This window comes from Pleurodeles waltl, chromosome 8 (genome assembly GCF_031143425.1).
Source record: "Pleurodeles waltl isolate 20211129_DDA chromosome 8, aPleWal1.hap1.20221129, whole genome shotgun sequence".
NCBI lineage: Eukaryota > Metazoa > Chordata > Amphibia > Caudata > Salamandridae > Pleurodeles > Pleurodeles waltl.
Genome location: NC_090447.1, coordinates 682,061,293 through 682,080,511, shown reverse-complemented (window position 1 = coordinate 682,080,511; position 19,219 = coordinate 682,061,293). Strand labels below are relative to the sequence as shown.

At 47.0% G+C, this 19,219-nt stretch overlaps 2 protein-coding genes across 4 annotated transcripts in view; one reads left to right on the top strand and one right to left on the bottom strand.

The window, feature by feature from the left end:
* LOC138249549 (interleukin-1 receptor accessory protein-like) overlaps nucleotides 1-19,219 on the top strand; it is a 2,044,856-nt gene that overhangs the window by 1,208,779 nt on the left and 816,858 nt on the right. Inside the window, exon 4 of the mRNA XM_069203498.1 lies at nucleotides 9,802-10,081. Coding sequence (XP_069059599.1) covers nucleotides 9,802-10,081 — 280 coding nt within the window. The remainder of the gene's footprint in view (nucleotides 1-9,801; nucleotides 10,082-19,219) is intronic.
* Nucleotides 1-19,219, bottom strand: part of LOC138250213 (uncharacterized) — a 446,562-nt gene that overhangs the window by 283,784 nt on the left and 143,559 nt on the right. For 2 of the 3 annotated variants that reach the window (XM_069204803.1, XM_069204805.1), the window contains one exon: nucleotides 16,881-17,093. The exons of the other annotated variant lie outside the window; for it this stretch is intronic. The gene's annotated coding sequence lies outside the window, so the exon portion shown is untranslated. The remainder of the gene's footprint in view (nucleotides 1-16,880; nucleotides 17,094-19,219) is intronic. 3 annotated transcript variants of the gene reach the window in all.

Sequence of the window (19,219 nt, the reverse complement as noted above, 5' to 3'; positions counted from 1 at the left end):
ATGCAGCAATGCTGGGCATCCCAGGGCATATTTTTGCTTTGACAAGGGCTCAGGCCAAAAAGCAAAAAGGACAGGGAAGCTTGGATCCTGGAACAATGGACCAAGTGCTCCCTAAAGCTAGGGCTAGTAGAAGCAAACCACTTCCTACTATCCCTCCCTCTACAGTGGATTCTACTTCTGAGGAAGAAGAATTCCCTCCCTGTGCAGAACCTACACCAGAGGAGCTGGAAGCAGACACTGCTGAGCTTTTGGGTGAAGGGGGGCCTGCCAGAGAGGAGCTGAGTGTGGCACAGCAAACCTGTCCCACATTAGAGGGTCTCAGACAGCAAGCTGTCAAACAGGCTAATGGGGATGTCAGTGACTCTCACAGAGTTTACTGGGAGGACAACCTCTTGTACACTGAGCATAGGGATCCTAAACCTGGAGCTGCCAGGAGATTAGTGATTCCTCAGGAGTACAGAAAGTTCCTCCTAACCCTGGCACATGACATTCCCCTAGCTGGGCATCTAGGACAAATGAAAACTTGGGACAGGCTTGTTCCCCTGTTTCATTGGCCTAGAATGTCTGAGGACACAAAGGAATTTTGTAAGTCCTGTGAAACCTGTCAAGCCAGTGGCAAGACAGGTGGCACACCAAAGGCACCCCTTATTCCACTGCCTGTGGTTGGGGTTCCCTTTGAAAGGGTAGGGGTTGACATAGTTGGCCCCCTTGACCCTCCTACTGCTTCAGGCAATAGGTTTATCTTGGTGGTAGTGGACCATGCCACAAGATACCCTGAAGCAATTCCTTTAAGGACCACTACAGCACCTGCAGTGGCAAAGGCCCTCCTGGGAATATTTTCTAGGGTGGGCTTCCCAAAGGAAGTAGTATCAGACAGGGGAAGCAATTTCATGTCTGCATACTTAAAGGCCATGTGGAAGGAGTGTGGTGTAACGTACAAGTTCACAACACCCTATCATCCACAAACAAATGGACTGGTGGAGAGATTTAACAAAAGTCTCAAAGGCATGATTATGGGTCTCCCAGAAAAACTCCGCAGGAGATGGGATATCCTTCTACCATGCCTCCTTTTTGCCTACAGGGAGGTACCCCAGAAAGGAGTGGGCTTCAGCCCCTTTGAACTTCTTTTTGGACACCCTATTAGGGGTGCACTCACACTTGTAAAGGAGGGTTGGGAACAACCTTTAAAAGCTCCTAAGCAGGATATTGTGGATTATGTACTTGGCCTCAGATCAAGAATGGCTGAGTACATGAAAAAGGCCAGTAAAAACCTTCAGGCTAGCCAAGAGCTCCAGAAGCAATGGCATGATCAGAAGGCTGTTTTAGTTCAGTACCAACCAGGGCAGAAAGTGTGGGTCTTGGAGCCTGTGGCCCCAAGAGCACTCCAAGATAAGTGGAGTGGTCCCCACACAATTGTTGAAAAGAAGGGAGAAGTCACCTATTTAGTTGACTTAGGCATTGCCAGGAGTCCCCTTAGGGTGCTCCATGTCAACCGCCTGAAACCCTACTATGACAGGGCTGATCTCACCCTGCTCATGGCAACAGATGAGGGACAGGAAGAAGACAGTGATCCTCTACCTGATCTCTTCTCTTCCACAGAACAAGATGCTCTGGTGGAAGGTGTAGTTTTGGCTGATTGTCTTACTGCTGAGCAGAAAGACAATTGCATAAATCTACTAGATCAATTCTCTGAACTCTTCTCTACTGTGCCAGGTACCACTTCTTGGTGTGAGCACACTATAGATACTGGAGACAGCTTGCCTGTCAAAAGTAAGATCTATAGGCAGCCTGACCATCTCAGGGACTGCATAAAGCAAGAGGTCCAGAAAATGTTAGAACTAGGAGTGGTTGAGCACTCTGACAGTCCATGGGCTTCTCCTGTGGTACTGGTACCAAAACCCCATTCCAAAGATGGAAAGAAGGAAATGCGGTTTTGTGTAGACTATAGAGGTCTCAACTTGGTAACCAAAACTGATGCTCACCCTATACCCAGGGCAGATGAGCTCATAGATACACTGGCATCTGCCAAGTATCTAAGCACTTTTGATTTGACTGCAGGGTATTGGCAGATCAAATTGGCAGAAGATGCTAAACCTAAGACTGCATTTTCAACCATTGGAGGACATTACCAGTTTACTGTAATGCCTTTTGGTTTGAAAAATGCACCTGCCACTTTTCAGAGGTTGGTGAACACAGTCCTGCAAGGGCTGGAAGCTTTCAGTGCAGCATATTTGGACGATATAGCTGTCTTTAGCTCCAGCTGGGATGATCACCTGGTGCACCTATGGAAAGTTTTGGAGGCCCTGCAAAAGGCAGGCCTCACTATCAAGGCTTCAAAGTGCCAGATAGGGCAGGGTAAGGTGGTTTATCTGGGACACCTTGTTGGTGGGGAACAGATTGCACCACTTCAGGGGAAAATCCAAACAATTATTGATTGGGTTCCCCCTACCACTCAGACTCAGGTGAGAGCCTTCCTAGGCCTCACTGGGTATTACAGGAGGTTCATTAAGAACTATGGCTCCATTGCAGCCCCTCTTAATGACCTAACATCCAAGAAAATGCCTAAAAAGGTATTATGGACAGCAAACTGTCAGAAAGCTTTTGAGGAGCTGAAGCAGGCCATGTGCTCTGCACCTGTCCTGAAAAACCCTTGTTACTCTAAAAAATTCTATGTCCAAACTGATGCATCTGAATTAGGAGTAGGGGCAGTCCTATCACAACTTAATTCTGAGGGCCAGGATCAACCTGTTGCTTTTATTAGTAGGAGGTTGACCCCTAGAGAAAAGCGTTGGTCTGCCGTTGAGAGGGAGGCCTTTGCTGTGGTCTGGGCACTGAAGAAGTTGAGGCCATACCTGTTTGGCACTCACTTCATTGTTCAGACAGACCACAAACCTCTACTTTGGCTAAAACAAATGAAAGGTGAAAATCCAAAATTGTTGAGGTGGTCCATATCCCTACAGGGAATGGACTATACAGTGGAACATAGACCTGGGAGTAGCCACTCCAATGCAGATGGACTCTCCAGATATTTCCACTTAGACAATGAAGACTCATCAGGTCATGGCTAGTCTTATTGTCCTTCGTTTGGGGGGGGGGGTTGTGTAGGAAAGTACCATCTTGCCTGGCATGTTACCCCCATTTTTCACTGTATATATGTTGTTTTAGTTGTATGTGTCACTGGGACCCTGGTAACCCAGGGCCCCAGTGCTCATAAGTGTGCCTGAATGAGTTACCTGTGTATTGACTAACTGTCTCACTGAGGCTCTGCTAATCAGAACCTCAGTGGTTATGCTCTCTCATTTCTTTCCAAATTGTCACTAACAGGCTAGTGACCATTTTTACCAATTTACATTGGCTTACTGGAACACCCTTATAATTCCCTAGTATATGGTACTGAGGTACCCAGGGTATTGGGATTCCAGGAGATCCCTATGGGCTGCAGCATTTCTTTTGCCACCCATAGGGAGCTCTGACAATTCTTACACAGGCCTGCCACTGCAGCCTGAGTGAAATAACGTCCACGTTATTTCACAGCCATTTTACACTGCACTTAAGTAACTTATAAGTCACCTATATGTCCAACCTTTACCTGGTAAAGGTTAGGTGCAAAGTTACTTAGTGTGAGGGCACCCTGGCACTAGCCAAGGTGCCCCCACATTGTTCAGAGCCAATTCCCTGAACTTTGTGAGTGCGGGGACACCATTACACGCGTGCACTACATATAGGTCACTACCTATATGTAGCTTCACAATGGTAACTCCGAATATGGCCATGTAACATGTCTATGATCATGGAATTGCCCCCTCTATGCCATCCTGGCATAGTTGGCACAATCCCATGATCCCAGTGGTCTGTAGCACAGACCCTGGTACTGCCAAACTGCCCTTCCTGGGGTTTCACTGCAGCTGCTGCCAACCCCTCAGACAGGCATCTGCCCTCCTGGGGTCCAGCCAGGCCTGGCCCAGGATGGCAGAACAAAGGACTTCCTCTGAGAGAGGGTGTTACACCCTCTCCCTTTGGAAAATGGTGTGAAGGCAGGGGATGAGTAGCCTCCCCCAGCCTCTGGAAATGCTTTGTTGGGCACAGATGTGCCCAATTCTGCATAAGCCAGTCTACACCGGTTCAGGGGACCCCTTAGCCCTGCTCTGGCGCGAAACTGGACAAAGGAAAGGGGAGTGACCACTCCCCTGACCTGCACCTCCCCTGGGAGGTGTCCAGAGCTCCTCCAGTGTGCTCCAGACCTCTGCCATCTTGGAAACAGAGGTGCTGCTGGCACACTGGACTGCTCTGAGTGGCCAGTGCCACAAGGTGACGTCAGAGACTCCTTGTGATAGGCTCCTTCAGGTGTTGCTAGCCTATCCTCTCTCCTAAGTAGCCAAACCCTCTTTTCTGGCTATTTAGGGTCTCTGTCTCTGGGGAAACTTTAGATAACGAATGCAAGAGCTCAGCCGAGTTCCTCTGCATCTCTCTCTTCACCTTCTGATAAGGAATCGACTGCTGACCGCGCTGGAAGCCTGCAAAACTGCAACAAAGTAGCTAAGACGACTACTGCAACTCTGTAACGCTGATCCTGCCGCCTTCTCGACTGTTTTCCTGTTTGTGCATGCTGTGGGGGTAGTCTGCCTCCTCTCTGCACCAGAAGCTCCGAAGAAATCTCCCGTGGGTCGACGGAATCTTCCCCCTGCAACCGCAGGCACCAAAAAGCTGCATTACCGGTCCCTTGGGTCTCCTCTCAGCACGACGAGCGAGGTCCCTCGAATCCAGCGACTCTGTCCAAGTGACCCCCACAGTCCAGTGACTCTTCAGTCCAAGTTTGGTGGAGGTAAGTCCTTGCCTCACCTCGCTGGACTGCATTGCTGGGAACCGCGACTTTTGCAGCTACTCCGGCCCCTGTGCACTTCCGGCGGAAATCCTTTGTGCACAGCCAAGCCTGGGTCCACGGCACTCTAACCTGCATTGCACGACTTTCTAAGTTGGTCTCCGGCGACGTGGGACTCCTTTGTGCGACTTCGGGTGAGCACCGTTTCACGCATCCTCGTAGTGCCTGTTTCTGGCACTTCTCCGGGTGCTACCTGCTGCTGAGAGGGCTCCTTGTCTTGCTCGATGTCCCCTCTCTCTCCTGGTCCAATTTGCGACCTCCTGGTCCCTCCAGGGCCACAGCAGCGTCCAAAAACGCTAACCGCACGATTTGCAGCTAGAAAGGCTTGTTGGCATTCTGTCGGCGGGAAAACACTTCTGCACGACTCTCCACGGCGAGAGGGATCCGTCCACCAAAGGGGAAGTCTCTAGCCCTTTTCGTTCCTGCAGAAACCTCAGCTTCTTCTGTCCAGTAGAAGCTTCTTTGCATCCACAGCTGGCATTTCCTGGGCATATGCCCATCTCCGACTTGCTTGTGACTTTTGGACTTGGTCCCCTTGTTCCACAGGTACCCTAGATTGGAAATCCACAGTTGTTGCATTGTTGGTTTGTGTCTTTCCTGCATTATTCCTCTAACACGACTTCTTTGTCCTTAGGGGAACTTTAGTGCACTTTGCACTCACTTTTCAGGGTCTTGGGGAGGGTTATTTTTCTAACTCTCACTATTTTCTAATAGTCCCAGCGACCCTCTACAAGGTCACATAGGTTTGGGGTCCATTCGTGGTTCGCATTCCACTTTTGGAGTATATGGTTTGTGTTGCCCCTATCCCTATGTTTCCCCATTGCATCCTATTGTAACTATACATTGTTTGCACTGTTTTCTAAGACTATACTGCATATTTTTGCTATTGTGTATATATATCTTGTGTATATTTGCTATCCTCTCAGTGAGGGTACACTCTGAGATACTTTGGCATATTGTCATAAAAATAAAGTACCTTTATTTTTAGTATAACTATGTATTGTGTTTTCTTATGATATTGTGCATATGACACTAAGTGGTACTGTAGTAGCTTCACACGTCTCCTAGTTCAGCCTAAGCTGCTCTGCTAAGCTACCATTATCTATCAGCCTAAGCTGCTAGACACCCTATACACTAATAAGGGATAACTGGGCCTGGTGCAAGGTGCAAGTACCCCTTGGTACTCACTACAAGCCAGTCCAGCCTCCTACACCTTTCCCGGGGTTTCACTGCAGCTGCTGCTGCTGCCAACCCCTCAGACAGGTTTCTGCCCTCCTGGAGTCCAGCCAGACTTGGCCCAGGAAGGCAGAACAAAGGACTTCCTCAGAGAGAGGGTGTTACACCCTCTCCCTTTGGAAAAAGGTGTCAGGGCTGGGGAGGAGTAGCCTCCCCCAGCCTCTGGAAATGCTTTGATGGGCACAAATGGTGCCCATCTCTGCATAAGCCAGTCTATACCGGTTCAGGGATCCCCCTGCCCTGCTCTGGCGCGAAACTGGACAAAGGAAAGGGGAGTGACCACTCCCCTGACCTGCACCTCCCCTGGGAGGTGCCCAGAGCTCCTCCAGTGTGCTCCAGACCTCTGCCATCTTGGAAACAGAGGTGCTGCTGGCACACTGGACTGCTCTGAGTGGCCAGTGCCAGCAGGTGACGTCAGAGACTCCTTCTGATAGGCTCCTCCAGGTGTTGCTAGCCTATCCTCTCTCCTAAGTAGCCAAACCTCCTTTTCTGGCTATTTAGGGTCTCTGCTTTGGGGAATTCTTTAGATAACGAATGCAAGACCTCATCAGAGTTACTTTGCATCTCTCTCTTCACCTTCTGCCAAGGAATCACTGCTGACCGCGCTGGAAGCCTGCAAAACTGCAACAAAGTAGCAAAGACGACTACTGCAACCTTCTAACTCTGATCCTGCCGCCTTCTGAACTGTTTTCCTGGTGGTGCATGCTGTGGGGGTAGTCTGCCTCCTCTCTGCACTAGAAGCTCCGAAGAAATCTCCTGTGGGTCGACGGAATCTTCTACCTGCAACCGCAGGCACCAAAGAACTGCATCACCGGTCTTCTGCGTCTCTTCTCTTTGCACGATGAGCGAGGTCCCTTGAACTCAGCAACTCTGTCCAAGTGACTCCCACAGTCCAGTGACTCTTCAGTCCAAGTTTGGTGGAGGTAAGTCCTTGCCTCCCCACGCTAGACTGCATTGCTGGGAACCGCATGTTTTGCAGCTGCTCTGGCTCCTGTGCACTCTTCCAGGATTTCCTTTGTGCACAGCCAAGCCTGGGTCCCCGGCACTCTAACCTGCAGTGCACGACCTCCTGAGTTGTCCTCCGGCGTTGTGGGACCTTCCTTTGTGACTTCGGGTGAGCTCCGGTTCACTCCACTTCGTTGTGCCTGTTCCGGCACTTCTGCGGGTGCTGCTTGCTTCTGAGTGGGTTGGTGACATCCTGGTCCCTCCTGGGCCACAGCAGCATCCAAAAACCCTAACCGCGACCCTTGCAGCTAGCAATACTTGTTTGCAGTCTTTCTGCACGGAAACACCTCTGCACGACTCTTCACGACGTGGGACATCCATCCTCCAAAGGGGAAGTTCCTAGCCCTTGTCGTTCTTGCAGAATCCACAGCTTCTACCATCTGGTGGCAGCTTCTCTGCACACACAGCTGGCATTTCCTGGGCATCTGCCCACTCGTGACTCTTGGACTTGGTCCCCTTGTTCCACAGGTACTCTCGTCAGAAAATCCATCATTGTTGCATTGCTGGTGTTGGTCTTCCTTGCAGAATTCCCCTATCACTACTTCTGTGCTCTTTGGGGAACTTAGTTGCACTTTGCACCCACTTTTCAGGGTCGTGGGGTGGGCTATTTTTCTAACCCTCACTGTTTTCTTACAGTCCCAGCGACCCTCTACAAGGTCACATAGGTTTGGGGTCCATTCGTGGTTCGCATTCCACTTCTAGAGTATATGGTTTGTGTTGCCCCTATCCCTATGTGCCCCCATTGCATTCTATTGTGACTATACATTGTTTGCACTGTTTTCTATTGCTATTACTGCAAATCTTGGTATTGTGTACATATATCTTGTGTATATTTGCTATCCTCATACTGAGGGTACTCACTGAGATACTTTGGCATATTGTCATAAAAATAAAGTACCTTTATTTTTAGTATAACTGTGTATTGTGTTTTCTTATGATATTGTGCAAGTGACACTAGTGGTACTGTAGGAGCTTCACTTGTCTCCTAGTTCAGCCTAAGCTGCTCTGCTAAGCTACCTTTTCTATCAGCCTAAGCTGCTAGACACCCCTCTACACTAATAAGGGATACCTGGACCTGGTGCAAGGTGTAAGTACCCCTTGGTACCCACTACAAGCCAGTCCAGCCTCCTACAGACGCCTCCTCTGTCTCCTCACGCAATTGACGACATCCTGGTCCCTCCTGTGCTACAGCAGCATCCAAAAACCCTAACCGCGACCCTTGCAGCTAGCAAGACTTGTTTGCGTTCTTTCTGCACGGAAACACCTCTGCAAACTTCTTCACGACGTGGGACATCCATCCTCCAAAGGGGAAGTTTCTAGCCATCTTCGTTCTTGCAGAATCCACAGCTTCTACCTTCCGGTGGCAGCTTCTTTGCACCAACAGCTGGCATTTCCTGGGCATCTGCCCACTCTCGACTTGATCGTGACTCTTGGACTTGGTCCCCTTGTTCCACAGGTACTCTCGTCTGGAAATCCATCGTTGTTGCATTGCTGGTGTTTGTCTTCCTGGCAGAATTCCCCTATCACGACTTCTGTGCTCTCTGGGGAACTTAGGTGCACTTTGCGCCCACTTTTCAGGGTCTTGGGGTGGGCTATTTTTCTAACCCTCACTGTTTTCTTACAGTCCCAGCGACCCTCTACAAGGTCACATAGGTTTGGGGTCCATTCGTGGTTCGCATTCCACTTCTAGAGTATATGGTTTGTGTTGCCCCTGTACCTATGTGCTCTCATTGCATTCTATTGTGACTATACATTGCTTGCACTGTTTTCTATTGCTATTACTGCATATTTTGGTATTCTGTACATATATCTTGTGTATTTTTGCTATCCTCATACTGAGGGTACTCACTGAGATACTTTTGGCATATTGTCATAAAATCAAAGTACCTTTATTTTTAGTATATCTGTGTATTGTGTTTTCTTATGATATTGTGCGTATGACACTAGTGGTACTGTAGGAGCTTCACTCGTCTCCTAGTTCAGCCTTAGCTGCTCTGCTAAGCTACCTTTTCTATCAGCCTAAGCTGCTAAACACCCCTCTACACTAATAAGGGATACCTGGACCTGGTGCAAGGTGTAAGTACCCTTTGGTACCCACTACAAGCCAGGCCAGCCTCCTACAACATGCCATTTGTTTTTAAATAAAACAATATCTCTGGTTTTACAGATTGATTTTGTGTCTTTGTGATGTCATTTTACTTAATAAAATGTACTCTATTTTTCCAAATTGGTCTGGGATTTTTCTTGTGTTTTTATTTTCACTCTATTCTTGTTTGGGTGCTGCATACTTTACACATTGCCTCTAATTTATGCTTGAATTTGTCTTTATTTCAAGCTACCAGAGCGTTAATCACAGGTTTATTTGGTGACGTTTGTGACTACAAAATTCCAGTATTTGCTGGCACTGCATATTACAAAACTACCGGAATTTCATGACTGCTCGTAATAAGGGCCTGTACGTTTGTATTCAACTGTTAAACCTATATTTAAACTTATTTTGCCTTTAATGTAAATCAGCAGACAAATATCTTTCGGAAGAAAATTCATTGTGTTGTATAACAGCTCGAGACAACATTTTTCATTGTGGAGTGATTTTTGAGTATTAAATGTTGCTTACATTTTAATACAGAATTGCTCAAAACAATTAAACATAACTTGCTATTGTTTTTCTTGTTTTGTAGTTGATGGGTGCACTGACTGGTCTGTGGATTACAAGAACTATCAGGTTTTAATGGGGGAGCCTGTTCGCATAAAATGTGCACTTTTCTATGGATATATCAGAGCAAACTACACCCTTGCGCAAGGTGCTGGACTTAGCCTGATGTGGTACAAAAGCATAGGACCTGGAGATTTTGAGGAGCCCATTGCTTTCGATGGTTCTAGAATGAGCAAGGAAGACGATTCCATTTGGTTTCGGCCAACACTCACCCAAGATAGTGGTCTTTATGCCTGCGTTATAAGGTATGTAATAACTTTTGTTTGAATCCATTTGTTCAGCACTTTAAGAAGTAGAGATTTTTAAGGGTTTTGGTGCCCTCAGCTTTACTGTTATCAATAAGGCTCTACATTTTGCACGTGTATTCTAGAACGCTTTCTATAAGACTCAAAAAAATAATGAAATAAAAAAAGTATAATACAACACAAAATGTAAGGGACTTTGATCATAAAGGTAATAATGTAAACGTAAATCTTGTAGATATGGTGCATTCCTGCCCTTTTGTTTTGACGCAGGACAGGGTAGCAAGAAAGCTTGTGGCAGTGCCCTGTGTCAAAACTTTATAAATATGGCCCACAGTGTGCAGATGGCTATAGATATCTCAGAGATTTGATAAAAATAGATGTATGGAAGAAATGGATAGATATCAAACCAGAAATCAGAATTGTCAAAAGCTCCATTCAATGGTCCTTTATTAAAACTGCATGTTTTGTGAAGGCCCTAGACCCAAGTAATATAAAAATAAAATTTGATCTAGTTTAGGATTTGATAGGGACAGGCATGTGCAGGATGGTAAAATATTGGAAAAATAGATTGATGGAATCAGATGAGAGAGAGGTTAACATCAGAATTAGTCAGCAATGGTGATCCCAAGAGGGCTGGATATGATGGCAGGGTCATAGAGAATGTTAAATCTGTATAACCTCCTTTCTATTTTGAAAGGAGTTTACTTTCCATGCATGCAATGTTATACTAAGTGGCTGCTGTATACAACTGCTTATTTCAATAGAATCAATTCAAAAATACCAGCAAATTATGTCCTTTCCTCTAAGGATATGGAAGGGAATTAGACACTTATGATTAGGGAATGTCCGATGTTATTGGAATACTGGGATTCCCATACATTATTTACAAGCAGCTTGCACTGCCAATGCGTCACTTTTTGTGATGCACCAGCAGCGCAGGCTGCTGATCAATATCTACAAGGCCATGCAAAGCCAATTTGTATGGCTTTGTATGGCCTTGTAGATATAAAATAAGGCAGCGCAGTACAAATTGCTTTGTTGCCTTACTTTGCGTCAGGGAGGCATTCCATGGATGGTGCAGTGGGTGTGTCTTATCCAGGTGATTGACTGGCCCCTGATCTGATTGATATAAGTCAATAAGGATGCTCAATGAAGGACCACACACCAATAATGTACACAACTTAGCTTTAATAGAATTTTCAGTAAAATATATGCTTTTTCCACATAAACAAAGTAGAATGAAAAATAGCAATATTATATGTGAGCAAAGAGTTCACCAATAGGAACACTGCATTGGTTGACTGTCTACGAAATGCATATTTCAGCTACTGCATAATATTCACATTAAGACGTTCAAGGAAAAAGCAAATATAAATGAGCAGAATACATCAGATTATAAACATAGCGCAAGTATGTTAATCAATCAGAATAAAGCAGAGGAACAAAGGCCTTTCATCCCTGGGTGGAACTTAACTTTATCCACAATGCTGGGAAGCCCTCTCCCACCTGCTCGAACCTCTCTCCCCCTCGAGCGTCACAGTCTAAGAACAGCACAGCCAGGGAAGCAGTGATGTGGGCGATGGCAGTTTGAACAACTCCATCTGCGAGCTTCAGTCCCCTCACCTGCGCTTCAGTGCTTAAATAACCTAAAGCTTGGAATGTATCCCTTTCTCGCATTTTCTAGCTATGTAATCAGCACACGTCCCTTGGCTGCTCTGTTGTTCACTAGCCATTATTTTTCTGGTCTTTTCCAGGACTCCCTTTCTCAGGGTTAGAGTGACCTTCGCATCCCTCTCCCACACGTCCTGCTTCTTGCACATGCAGCTACGGATAATTTTATCTATGGAATGTTGGAAAAAAAGCTTGAAAGCGACATTGTGGACTTTTCCACGTATGGTTCAGGTTTCTGCAGGCTCATCTACACTGCTCAGACTAATTAACCCTTCACATCACAATGTCTTCCGCACCTTTCCCTTCACTGATCACTCCACCCCTTAGATCAGAGCGATTCATGCGAAACAAAAAAAACATTTATTTTGGCATTTCTCTAGCTAGATTCCTACGAATACCCATCAGCATTATTCTAAGTGCTTGCATTTTAGTATAAAGCTGTTTAGTATGTACATATAGTCTACATAATATAGTCATCAATATGACACAAGCAATCATTAACCAAATTAAAGGATGCAACATTACATTTAGCGTTTTTGTAGCTCCTGATGACCAGCCAAAGAAGATATCATACCAGTGGTGCTCAGTTACTTGCTGGATGCGTGAAGCAGTGTGCATAAGCTGTTTAGCATCTATGGTCATATGTATGGCTGTATCTTTGGTGTAGTTTGCTGCCATATCAAATTTAGTAAATGTAACTTGTGCGTAGTGCCTGATTGCCTCTAGTCTGGGTAACTTAACAACAAGGGGGATGTTCCATTCTAACTGTGCTCACATTTGCATTTGTAATGTGGTTGTGGTGAAGTTAGTCGGTCGGTATAGGATGTCAGTACTTATGTCAATAATGCTGGTAATATTGTACATACACATTACTTGCTCTCCGGTGGTTTGTACAAATCCGTTAATGAGTAAGGGATGATTAGTAACATAACATATACTCTCTGTCCCTATCTGATATAAGTCTGTTCCATTAATAGGATAAGGTAACCATTCGCATTCTGCTGGTATTGGGTGAAGCCATGGATATAGCACCCGTCCAATGTGGGTACATACCCACCCCTTAGACCAATCCGCACATCTGGTGGGATCTACAGTATGGTTTCTCTGATCAATCCACTTTTTGTCAGTATGAGGTATCAACCATTCTTTACCTATCGCTACGGGGAGCAATATAAAGGGGTACCCTATTTCAGGAAGAAGATCACTTCTTGCTATTTCAAAATGAGCATAACACATTTCTTCTTCACAATGAAACTGTATGGGCTCTACCCGTATCTCCTCGGGCAAATGCAATTGTTGTCTACAATACTCGCCTTGGAGCTGTCCCCATTCCGCTTTAAAATCTGCATATTGTTGATTAACAATACTATGCCATAATATACATTGGATACCCTTGGACACTGCTTGTGTGTTTTGAAAGCTTTTTCCAAATTGCTCATAAGTGAAATTATGCCATTGCCAATCACAGTACAACCCTCGTAGGATTTTCCATACCTCCTGTGAGTGTGTGGGCCCCCATTGTAGGAGGCTGGACTGGCTTGTAGTGAGTACCAAGGGGTACTTGCACCTTGCACCAGGCCCAGTTATCCCTTATTAGTGTATAGGGTGTCTAGCAGCTTAGGCTGATAGATAATGGTAGCTTAGCAGAGCAGCTTAGGCTGAACTAGGAGACGTGTGAAGCTACTACAGTACCACTTAGTGTCATATGCACAATATCATAAGAAAACACAATACACAGTTATACTAAAAATAAAGGTACTTTATTTTTATGACAATATGCCAAAGTATCTTAGAGTGTACCCTCAGTGAGAGGATAGGAAATATACACAAGATATATATACACAATAGCAAAAATATGCAGTATAGTCTTAGAAAACAGTGCAAACAATGTATAGTTACAATAGGATGCAATGGGGAAACATAGGGATAGGGGCAACACAAACCATATACTCCAAAAGTGGAATGCGAACCACGAATGGACCCCAAACCTATGTGACCTTGTAGAGGGTCGCTGGGACTATTAGAAAATAGTGAGAGTTAGAAAAATAACCCTCCCCAAGACCCTGAAAAGTGAGTGCAAAGTGCACTAAAGTTCCCCTAAGGACAGAGAAGTCGTGTTAGAGGAATAATGCAGGAAAGACACAAACCAACAATGCAACAACTGTGGATTTCCAATCTAGGGTACCTGTGGAACAAGGGGACCAAGTCCAAAAGTCACAAGCAAGTCGGAGATGGGCAGATGTCCAGGAAATGCCAGCTGCGGGTGCAAAGAAGCTTCTACTGGACAGAAGAAGCTGAGGTTTCTGCAGGAACGAAAAGGGCTAGAGACTTCCCCTTTGGTGGACGGATTCCTCTTGCCGTGGAGAGTCGTGCAGAAGTGTTTTCCCGCCGAAAGAACGCCAACAAGCCTTGCTAGCTGCAAATCGTGCGGTTAGCGTTTTTAGACGCTGCTGAGGCCCAGGAGGGACCAGGAGGTCGCAAATTGGACCAGCAGAGAGAGGGGACGTCGAGCAAGACAAGGAGCCCTCTCTGAAGCAGGTAGCACCCAGAGAAGTGCCAGAAACAGGCACTACGAGGATGCGTGAAACGGTGCTCGCCGAAGTTGCACAAAGGAGTCCCACGTCGCCGGAGACCAACTTAGAAAGTCGTGCAATGCAGGTTAGAGTGCCGTGGACCCAGGCTTGGCTGTGCACAAAGGATTTCCGCTGGAAGTGCACAGGGGCCGGAGTAGCTGCAAAAGTCGCGGTTCCCAGCAATGCAGCCCAGCGAGGTGAGGCAAGGACTTACCTCCACCAAACTTGGACTGAAGAGTCACTGGACTGTGGGGGTCACTTGGACAGAGTCGCTGGATTCTAGGGACCTCGCTCGTCGTGCTGAGAGGAGACCCAAGGGACCGGTAATGCAGCTTTTTGGTGCCTGCGGTTGCAGGGGGAAGATTCCGTCGACCCACGGGAGATTTCTTCGGAGCTTATGGTGCAGAGAGGAGGCAGACTACCCCCACAGCATGCACAAGCAGGAAAACAGTCGAGAAGGCGGCAGGATCAGCGTTACAGAGTTGCAGTAGTCGTCTTTGCTACTATGTTGCAGGTTTGCAGGCTTCCAGCGCGGTCAGCAGTCGATTCCTTATCAGAAGGTGAAGAGAGAGATGCAAAGGAACTCGGATGAGCTCTTGCATTCGTTATCTAAAGTTTCCCCAGAGACAGAGACCCTAAATAGCCAGAAAAGAGGGTTTGGCTACCTAGGAGAGAGGATAGGCTAGCAACACCTGAAGGAGCCTATCACAAGGAGTCTCTGACGTCACCTGGTGGCACTGGCCACTCAGAGCAGTCCAGTGTGCCAGCAGCACCTCTGTTTCCAAGATGGCAGAGGTCTGGAGCACACTGGAGGAGCTCTGCACACCTCCCAGGGGAGGTGCAGGTCAGGGGAGTGGTCACTCCCCTTTCCTTTGTCCAGTTTCGCGCCAGAGCAGGGCTAAGGGGTCCCCTGAACCGGTGTAGACTGGCTTATGCAGAATTGGGCACATCTGTGCCCAACAAAGCATTTCCAGAGGCTGGGGGAGGCTACTCCTCCCCTGCCTTCACACCATTTTCCAAAGGGAGAGGGTGTAACACCCTCTCTCAGAGGAAGTTCTTTGTTCTGCCATCCTGGGCCAGGCCTGTCTGAGGGGTTGGCAGCAGCAGCAGCTGCAGTGAAACCCCAGGAAGGGCAGTTTGGCAGTACCAGGGTCTGTGCTACAGACCACTGGGATCATGGGATTGTGCCAACTATGCCAGGATGGCATAGAGGGGGCAATTCCATGATCATAGACATGTTACATGGCCATATTCGGAGTTACCATTGTGAAGCTACATATAGGTAGTGACCTATATGTAGTGCACGCGTGTAATGGTGTCCCCGCACTCACAAAGTTCAGGGAATTGGCTCTGAACAATGTGGGGGCACCTTGGCTAGTGCCAGGGTGCCCTCACACTAAGTAACTTTGCACCTAACCTTTACCAGGTAAAGGTTAGACATATAGGTGACTTATAAGTTACTTAAGTGCAGTGAAAAATGGCTGTGAAATAACGTGGACGTTATTTCACTCAGGCTGCAGTGGCAGGCCTGTGTAAGAATTGTCAGAGCTCCCTATGGGTGGCAAAAGAAATGCTGCAGCCCATAGGGATCTCCTGGAACCCCAATACCCTGGGTACCTCAGTACCATATACTAGGGAATTATAAGGGTGTTCCAGTAAGCCAATGTAAATTGGTAAAAATGGTCACTAGCCTGTTAGTGACAATTTGGAAAGAAATGAGAGAGCATAACCACTGAGGTTCTGATTAGCAGAGCCTCAGTGAGACAGTTAGTCACTACACAGGTAACACATTCAGGCACACTTATGAGCACTGGGGCCCTGGGTTACCAGGGTCCCAGTGACACATACAACTAAAACAACATATATACAGTGAAAAATGGGGGTAACATGCCAGGCAAGATGGTACTTTCCTACACCCATTGAGAAATTACTTTTATGGCCTCTCCTGTACTATATCCTGTAGATGATAACTTATTCCTAATGGCTTCAATATCAAAAGAATTCAAAGCCCCTACCCCTATTCTGGTGGCCCAGGCTATCAAGGATCCTAGATCTCTTCTAATACGTAAGGGGCCATAACTGTAGTGTCCATGGTGCACATAATGGATCATAATTTAAGACATTTCCTTTAGCAGTATTTATCTGTAACACAATATGGTTAATTATGCTTGCATGCAAAGCTTGCTTACATCCTATCCTATACCGGACTATGGAAACCTTGCCTAAGTTGCTAACCATGCATCTTTTAGCTACATAAAACATGAAGGCTGGTGATTTGGAATATCGAACTCCTTTGGTTCCATTGTTCATTGTAACAACCACCATATGTCCTGGTAAAATACTTTGTTTGTCAGAACAATTATAGACTTTACATGGATATGCCAGTGCTGGCGTAAACAGTACAATGGTATCACAATATTTGCATATCATGTTCAGGGTACAATTCAAAGCTTGTACTATTGCTGGTGTTCCTTGCAATTCGTTTAGTCCACTAGCATGTCGGATTTGCTGTACGGTTACCTTCCAGGTCACAGCTTTGGCACCCATCCACTTACCTCCAGGTACTTTTACGTTGAAAAGTGAAATCTTCCCCTGGTCATCAGTAACGTTAGCGGCTTGAGGTGCAAAAGTGACATGAAGGTCCGTAACGACATTCTCTGCTATATTCGGTCGAACCCAAACACTTCTTCCAGTTGCTATTATGACCACAAACAGGAACCACATCACCGACTCAGATGTCATCATTTAAGACCACGGGGTGAGTCTCACTGCAGGTACAAACACAGGTACAATAGAGTTCTTTAAAAGTATAACGTACGTGCTCCCCACCCCTTGACTCTATATCTCTCCTGCTTCTGGCTTTTTCCCCGGATGATGCACCCATACATTTTTCCCTGTGCTATCAAATCCTCCCTCACCTCTCTGGGTGCTATCGGGGTGGCAGATCTCTCTTTTAAATGGGGAGTGTACGCTTGTTCACAAATCAATTCTGGAAGTCTGTCATGTGCTTGATATGACACAGCAGCATTTCCTTGGTTCAACAATACTACTTTGACTTCTCCTCTATAATCTGGGTCAATAACTGTAGGAAAGTACCATCTTGCCTGGCATGTTACCCCCATATTTCACTGTATATATGTTGTTTTAGTCTATGTGTCACTGGGACCCTGCCAGGCAGGGCCCCAGTGCTCAAAAGCATGTGCCCTGTATGTGTTCCCTGTGTGATGCCTAACAGTCTCACTGAGGCTCTGCTAACCAGAACCTCAGTGGTTATGCTCTCTCTGCTTTCCATATTTGTCACTAACTGGCTAGGGACTAAATTTACCAATTCACATTGGCATACTGGTACACCCATATAATTCCCTAGTATATGATACTGAGGTACCCAGGGTATTGGGGTTCCAGGAGATCCCTATGGGTTGCAGCATTTCTTTTGCCACCCATAGGGAGCTCTGACAATTCTTACACAGGCCTGCCAGTGCAGCCTGAGTGAAATAACGTCCACGTTATTTCACAGCCATTTACCACTGCACTTAAGTAACTTATAAGTCACCTATATGTTTAACCGTCACCTGGTGAAGGTTGGGTGCAAAGTTACTTAGTGTGTGGGTACCCTGGCACTATCTAAGGTGCCCCTACATCGTTCAGGGCAAATTCCCCGGACTTTGTGAGTGCGGGGACACCATTACACGTGTACACTGTACATAGGTCACTACCTATGTACAGCGTCACAATGGTAACTCCGAACATGACCATGTAACATGTCTAAGATCATGGAATTGTCACCCCAATGCCATTCTGGCATTGGGGGGACAATTCTATGATCCCCCGGGTCTCTAGCATAGTACCCGGGTACTGCCAAACTGACTTTCCGGGGTCTCCACTGCAGCTGCTGCTGCTGCCAACCCCTCAGAGAGGTTTCTGCCCTCCTGGGGTCCAGGCAGCCCTGGCCCAGGAAGGCAGAACAAAGGAGTACCTCTGAGAGAGGGTGTAACACCCTCTCCCTTTGGAAATAGGTGTCAGGGCTGGGGAGGAGTAGCCTCCCCCAGCCTCTGGAAATGCTTTGATGGGCACAGACGGAAGCCAGCCTACACCGGTTTAGGAATCCCCAGCCCTGCTCTGGCACGAATCTGGACAAAGGAAAGGGGAGTGCCCAGAGCTCCTCCAGTGTGTCCCAGACCTCTGCCATCTTGAAAACAGAGGTGTTTGTGGCACACTGGACTGCTCTGAGTGGCCAGTGTCAGCAGGTGACATCAGAGGCTCCTTCTGATAGGCTCTTACCTCTCTTGGTAGCCAATCCTCCTTCCTTAGTAGCCAAACCTCCTTTTCTGGCTATTTAGGGTCTCTGCTTTGGGGAATTCTTTAGATATTGAATGCAAGAGGTCACCAGAGTTCCTCTGCATCTCCCTCGTCACCTTCTGCCAAAGGATCGACCGCTGACTGCTCAGGACCCCTGCAAAACCGCAACAAAGTAGCAAGACGACTACTAGCAACCTTGTATCGCCTCATCCTTCCGGCTTTCTCAACTGTTTCCAGGTGGTGCATGCTCTGGGTGTAGCCTGCCTCCTCCCTGCACCAGGAGCTCTCAAGAAATCTCCTGTGGGTTGACAGAATCTTCCCCCTGCAACCGCAGGCACCAAAAGACTGCATCACTGGTCCTCTGTGTCCCCTCTCAGCACGACGAGCGTGGTCCCTGGAACTCAGCAACTCTGTCCAAGTGACTCCCACAGTCCAGTGACTCTTCAATCCATGTTTGGTGGAGGTAAGTCCTTGCCTCCCCACGCTAGACTGCATTGCTGGGTACCGCATGATTTGCAGCTGCTCCAGCTCCTGTGCATTCTTCCAGGATTTCCTTTATGCACAGCCAAGCCTGGGTCCCGGAACCTCCTTCCTG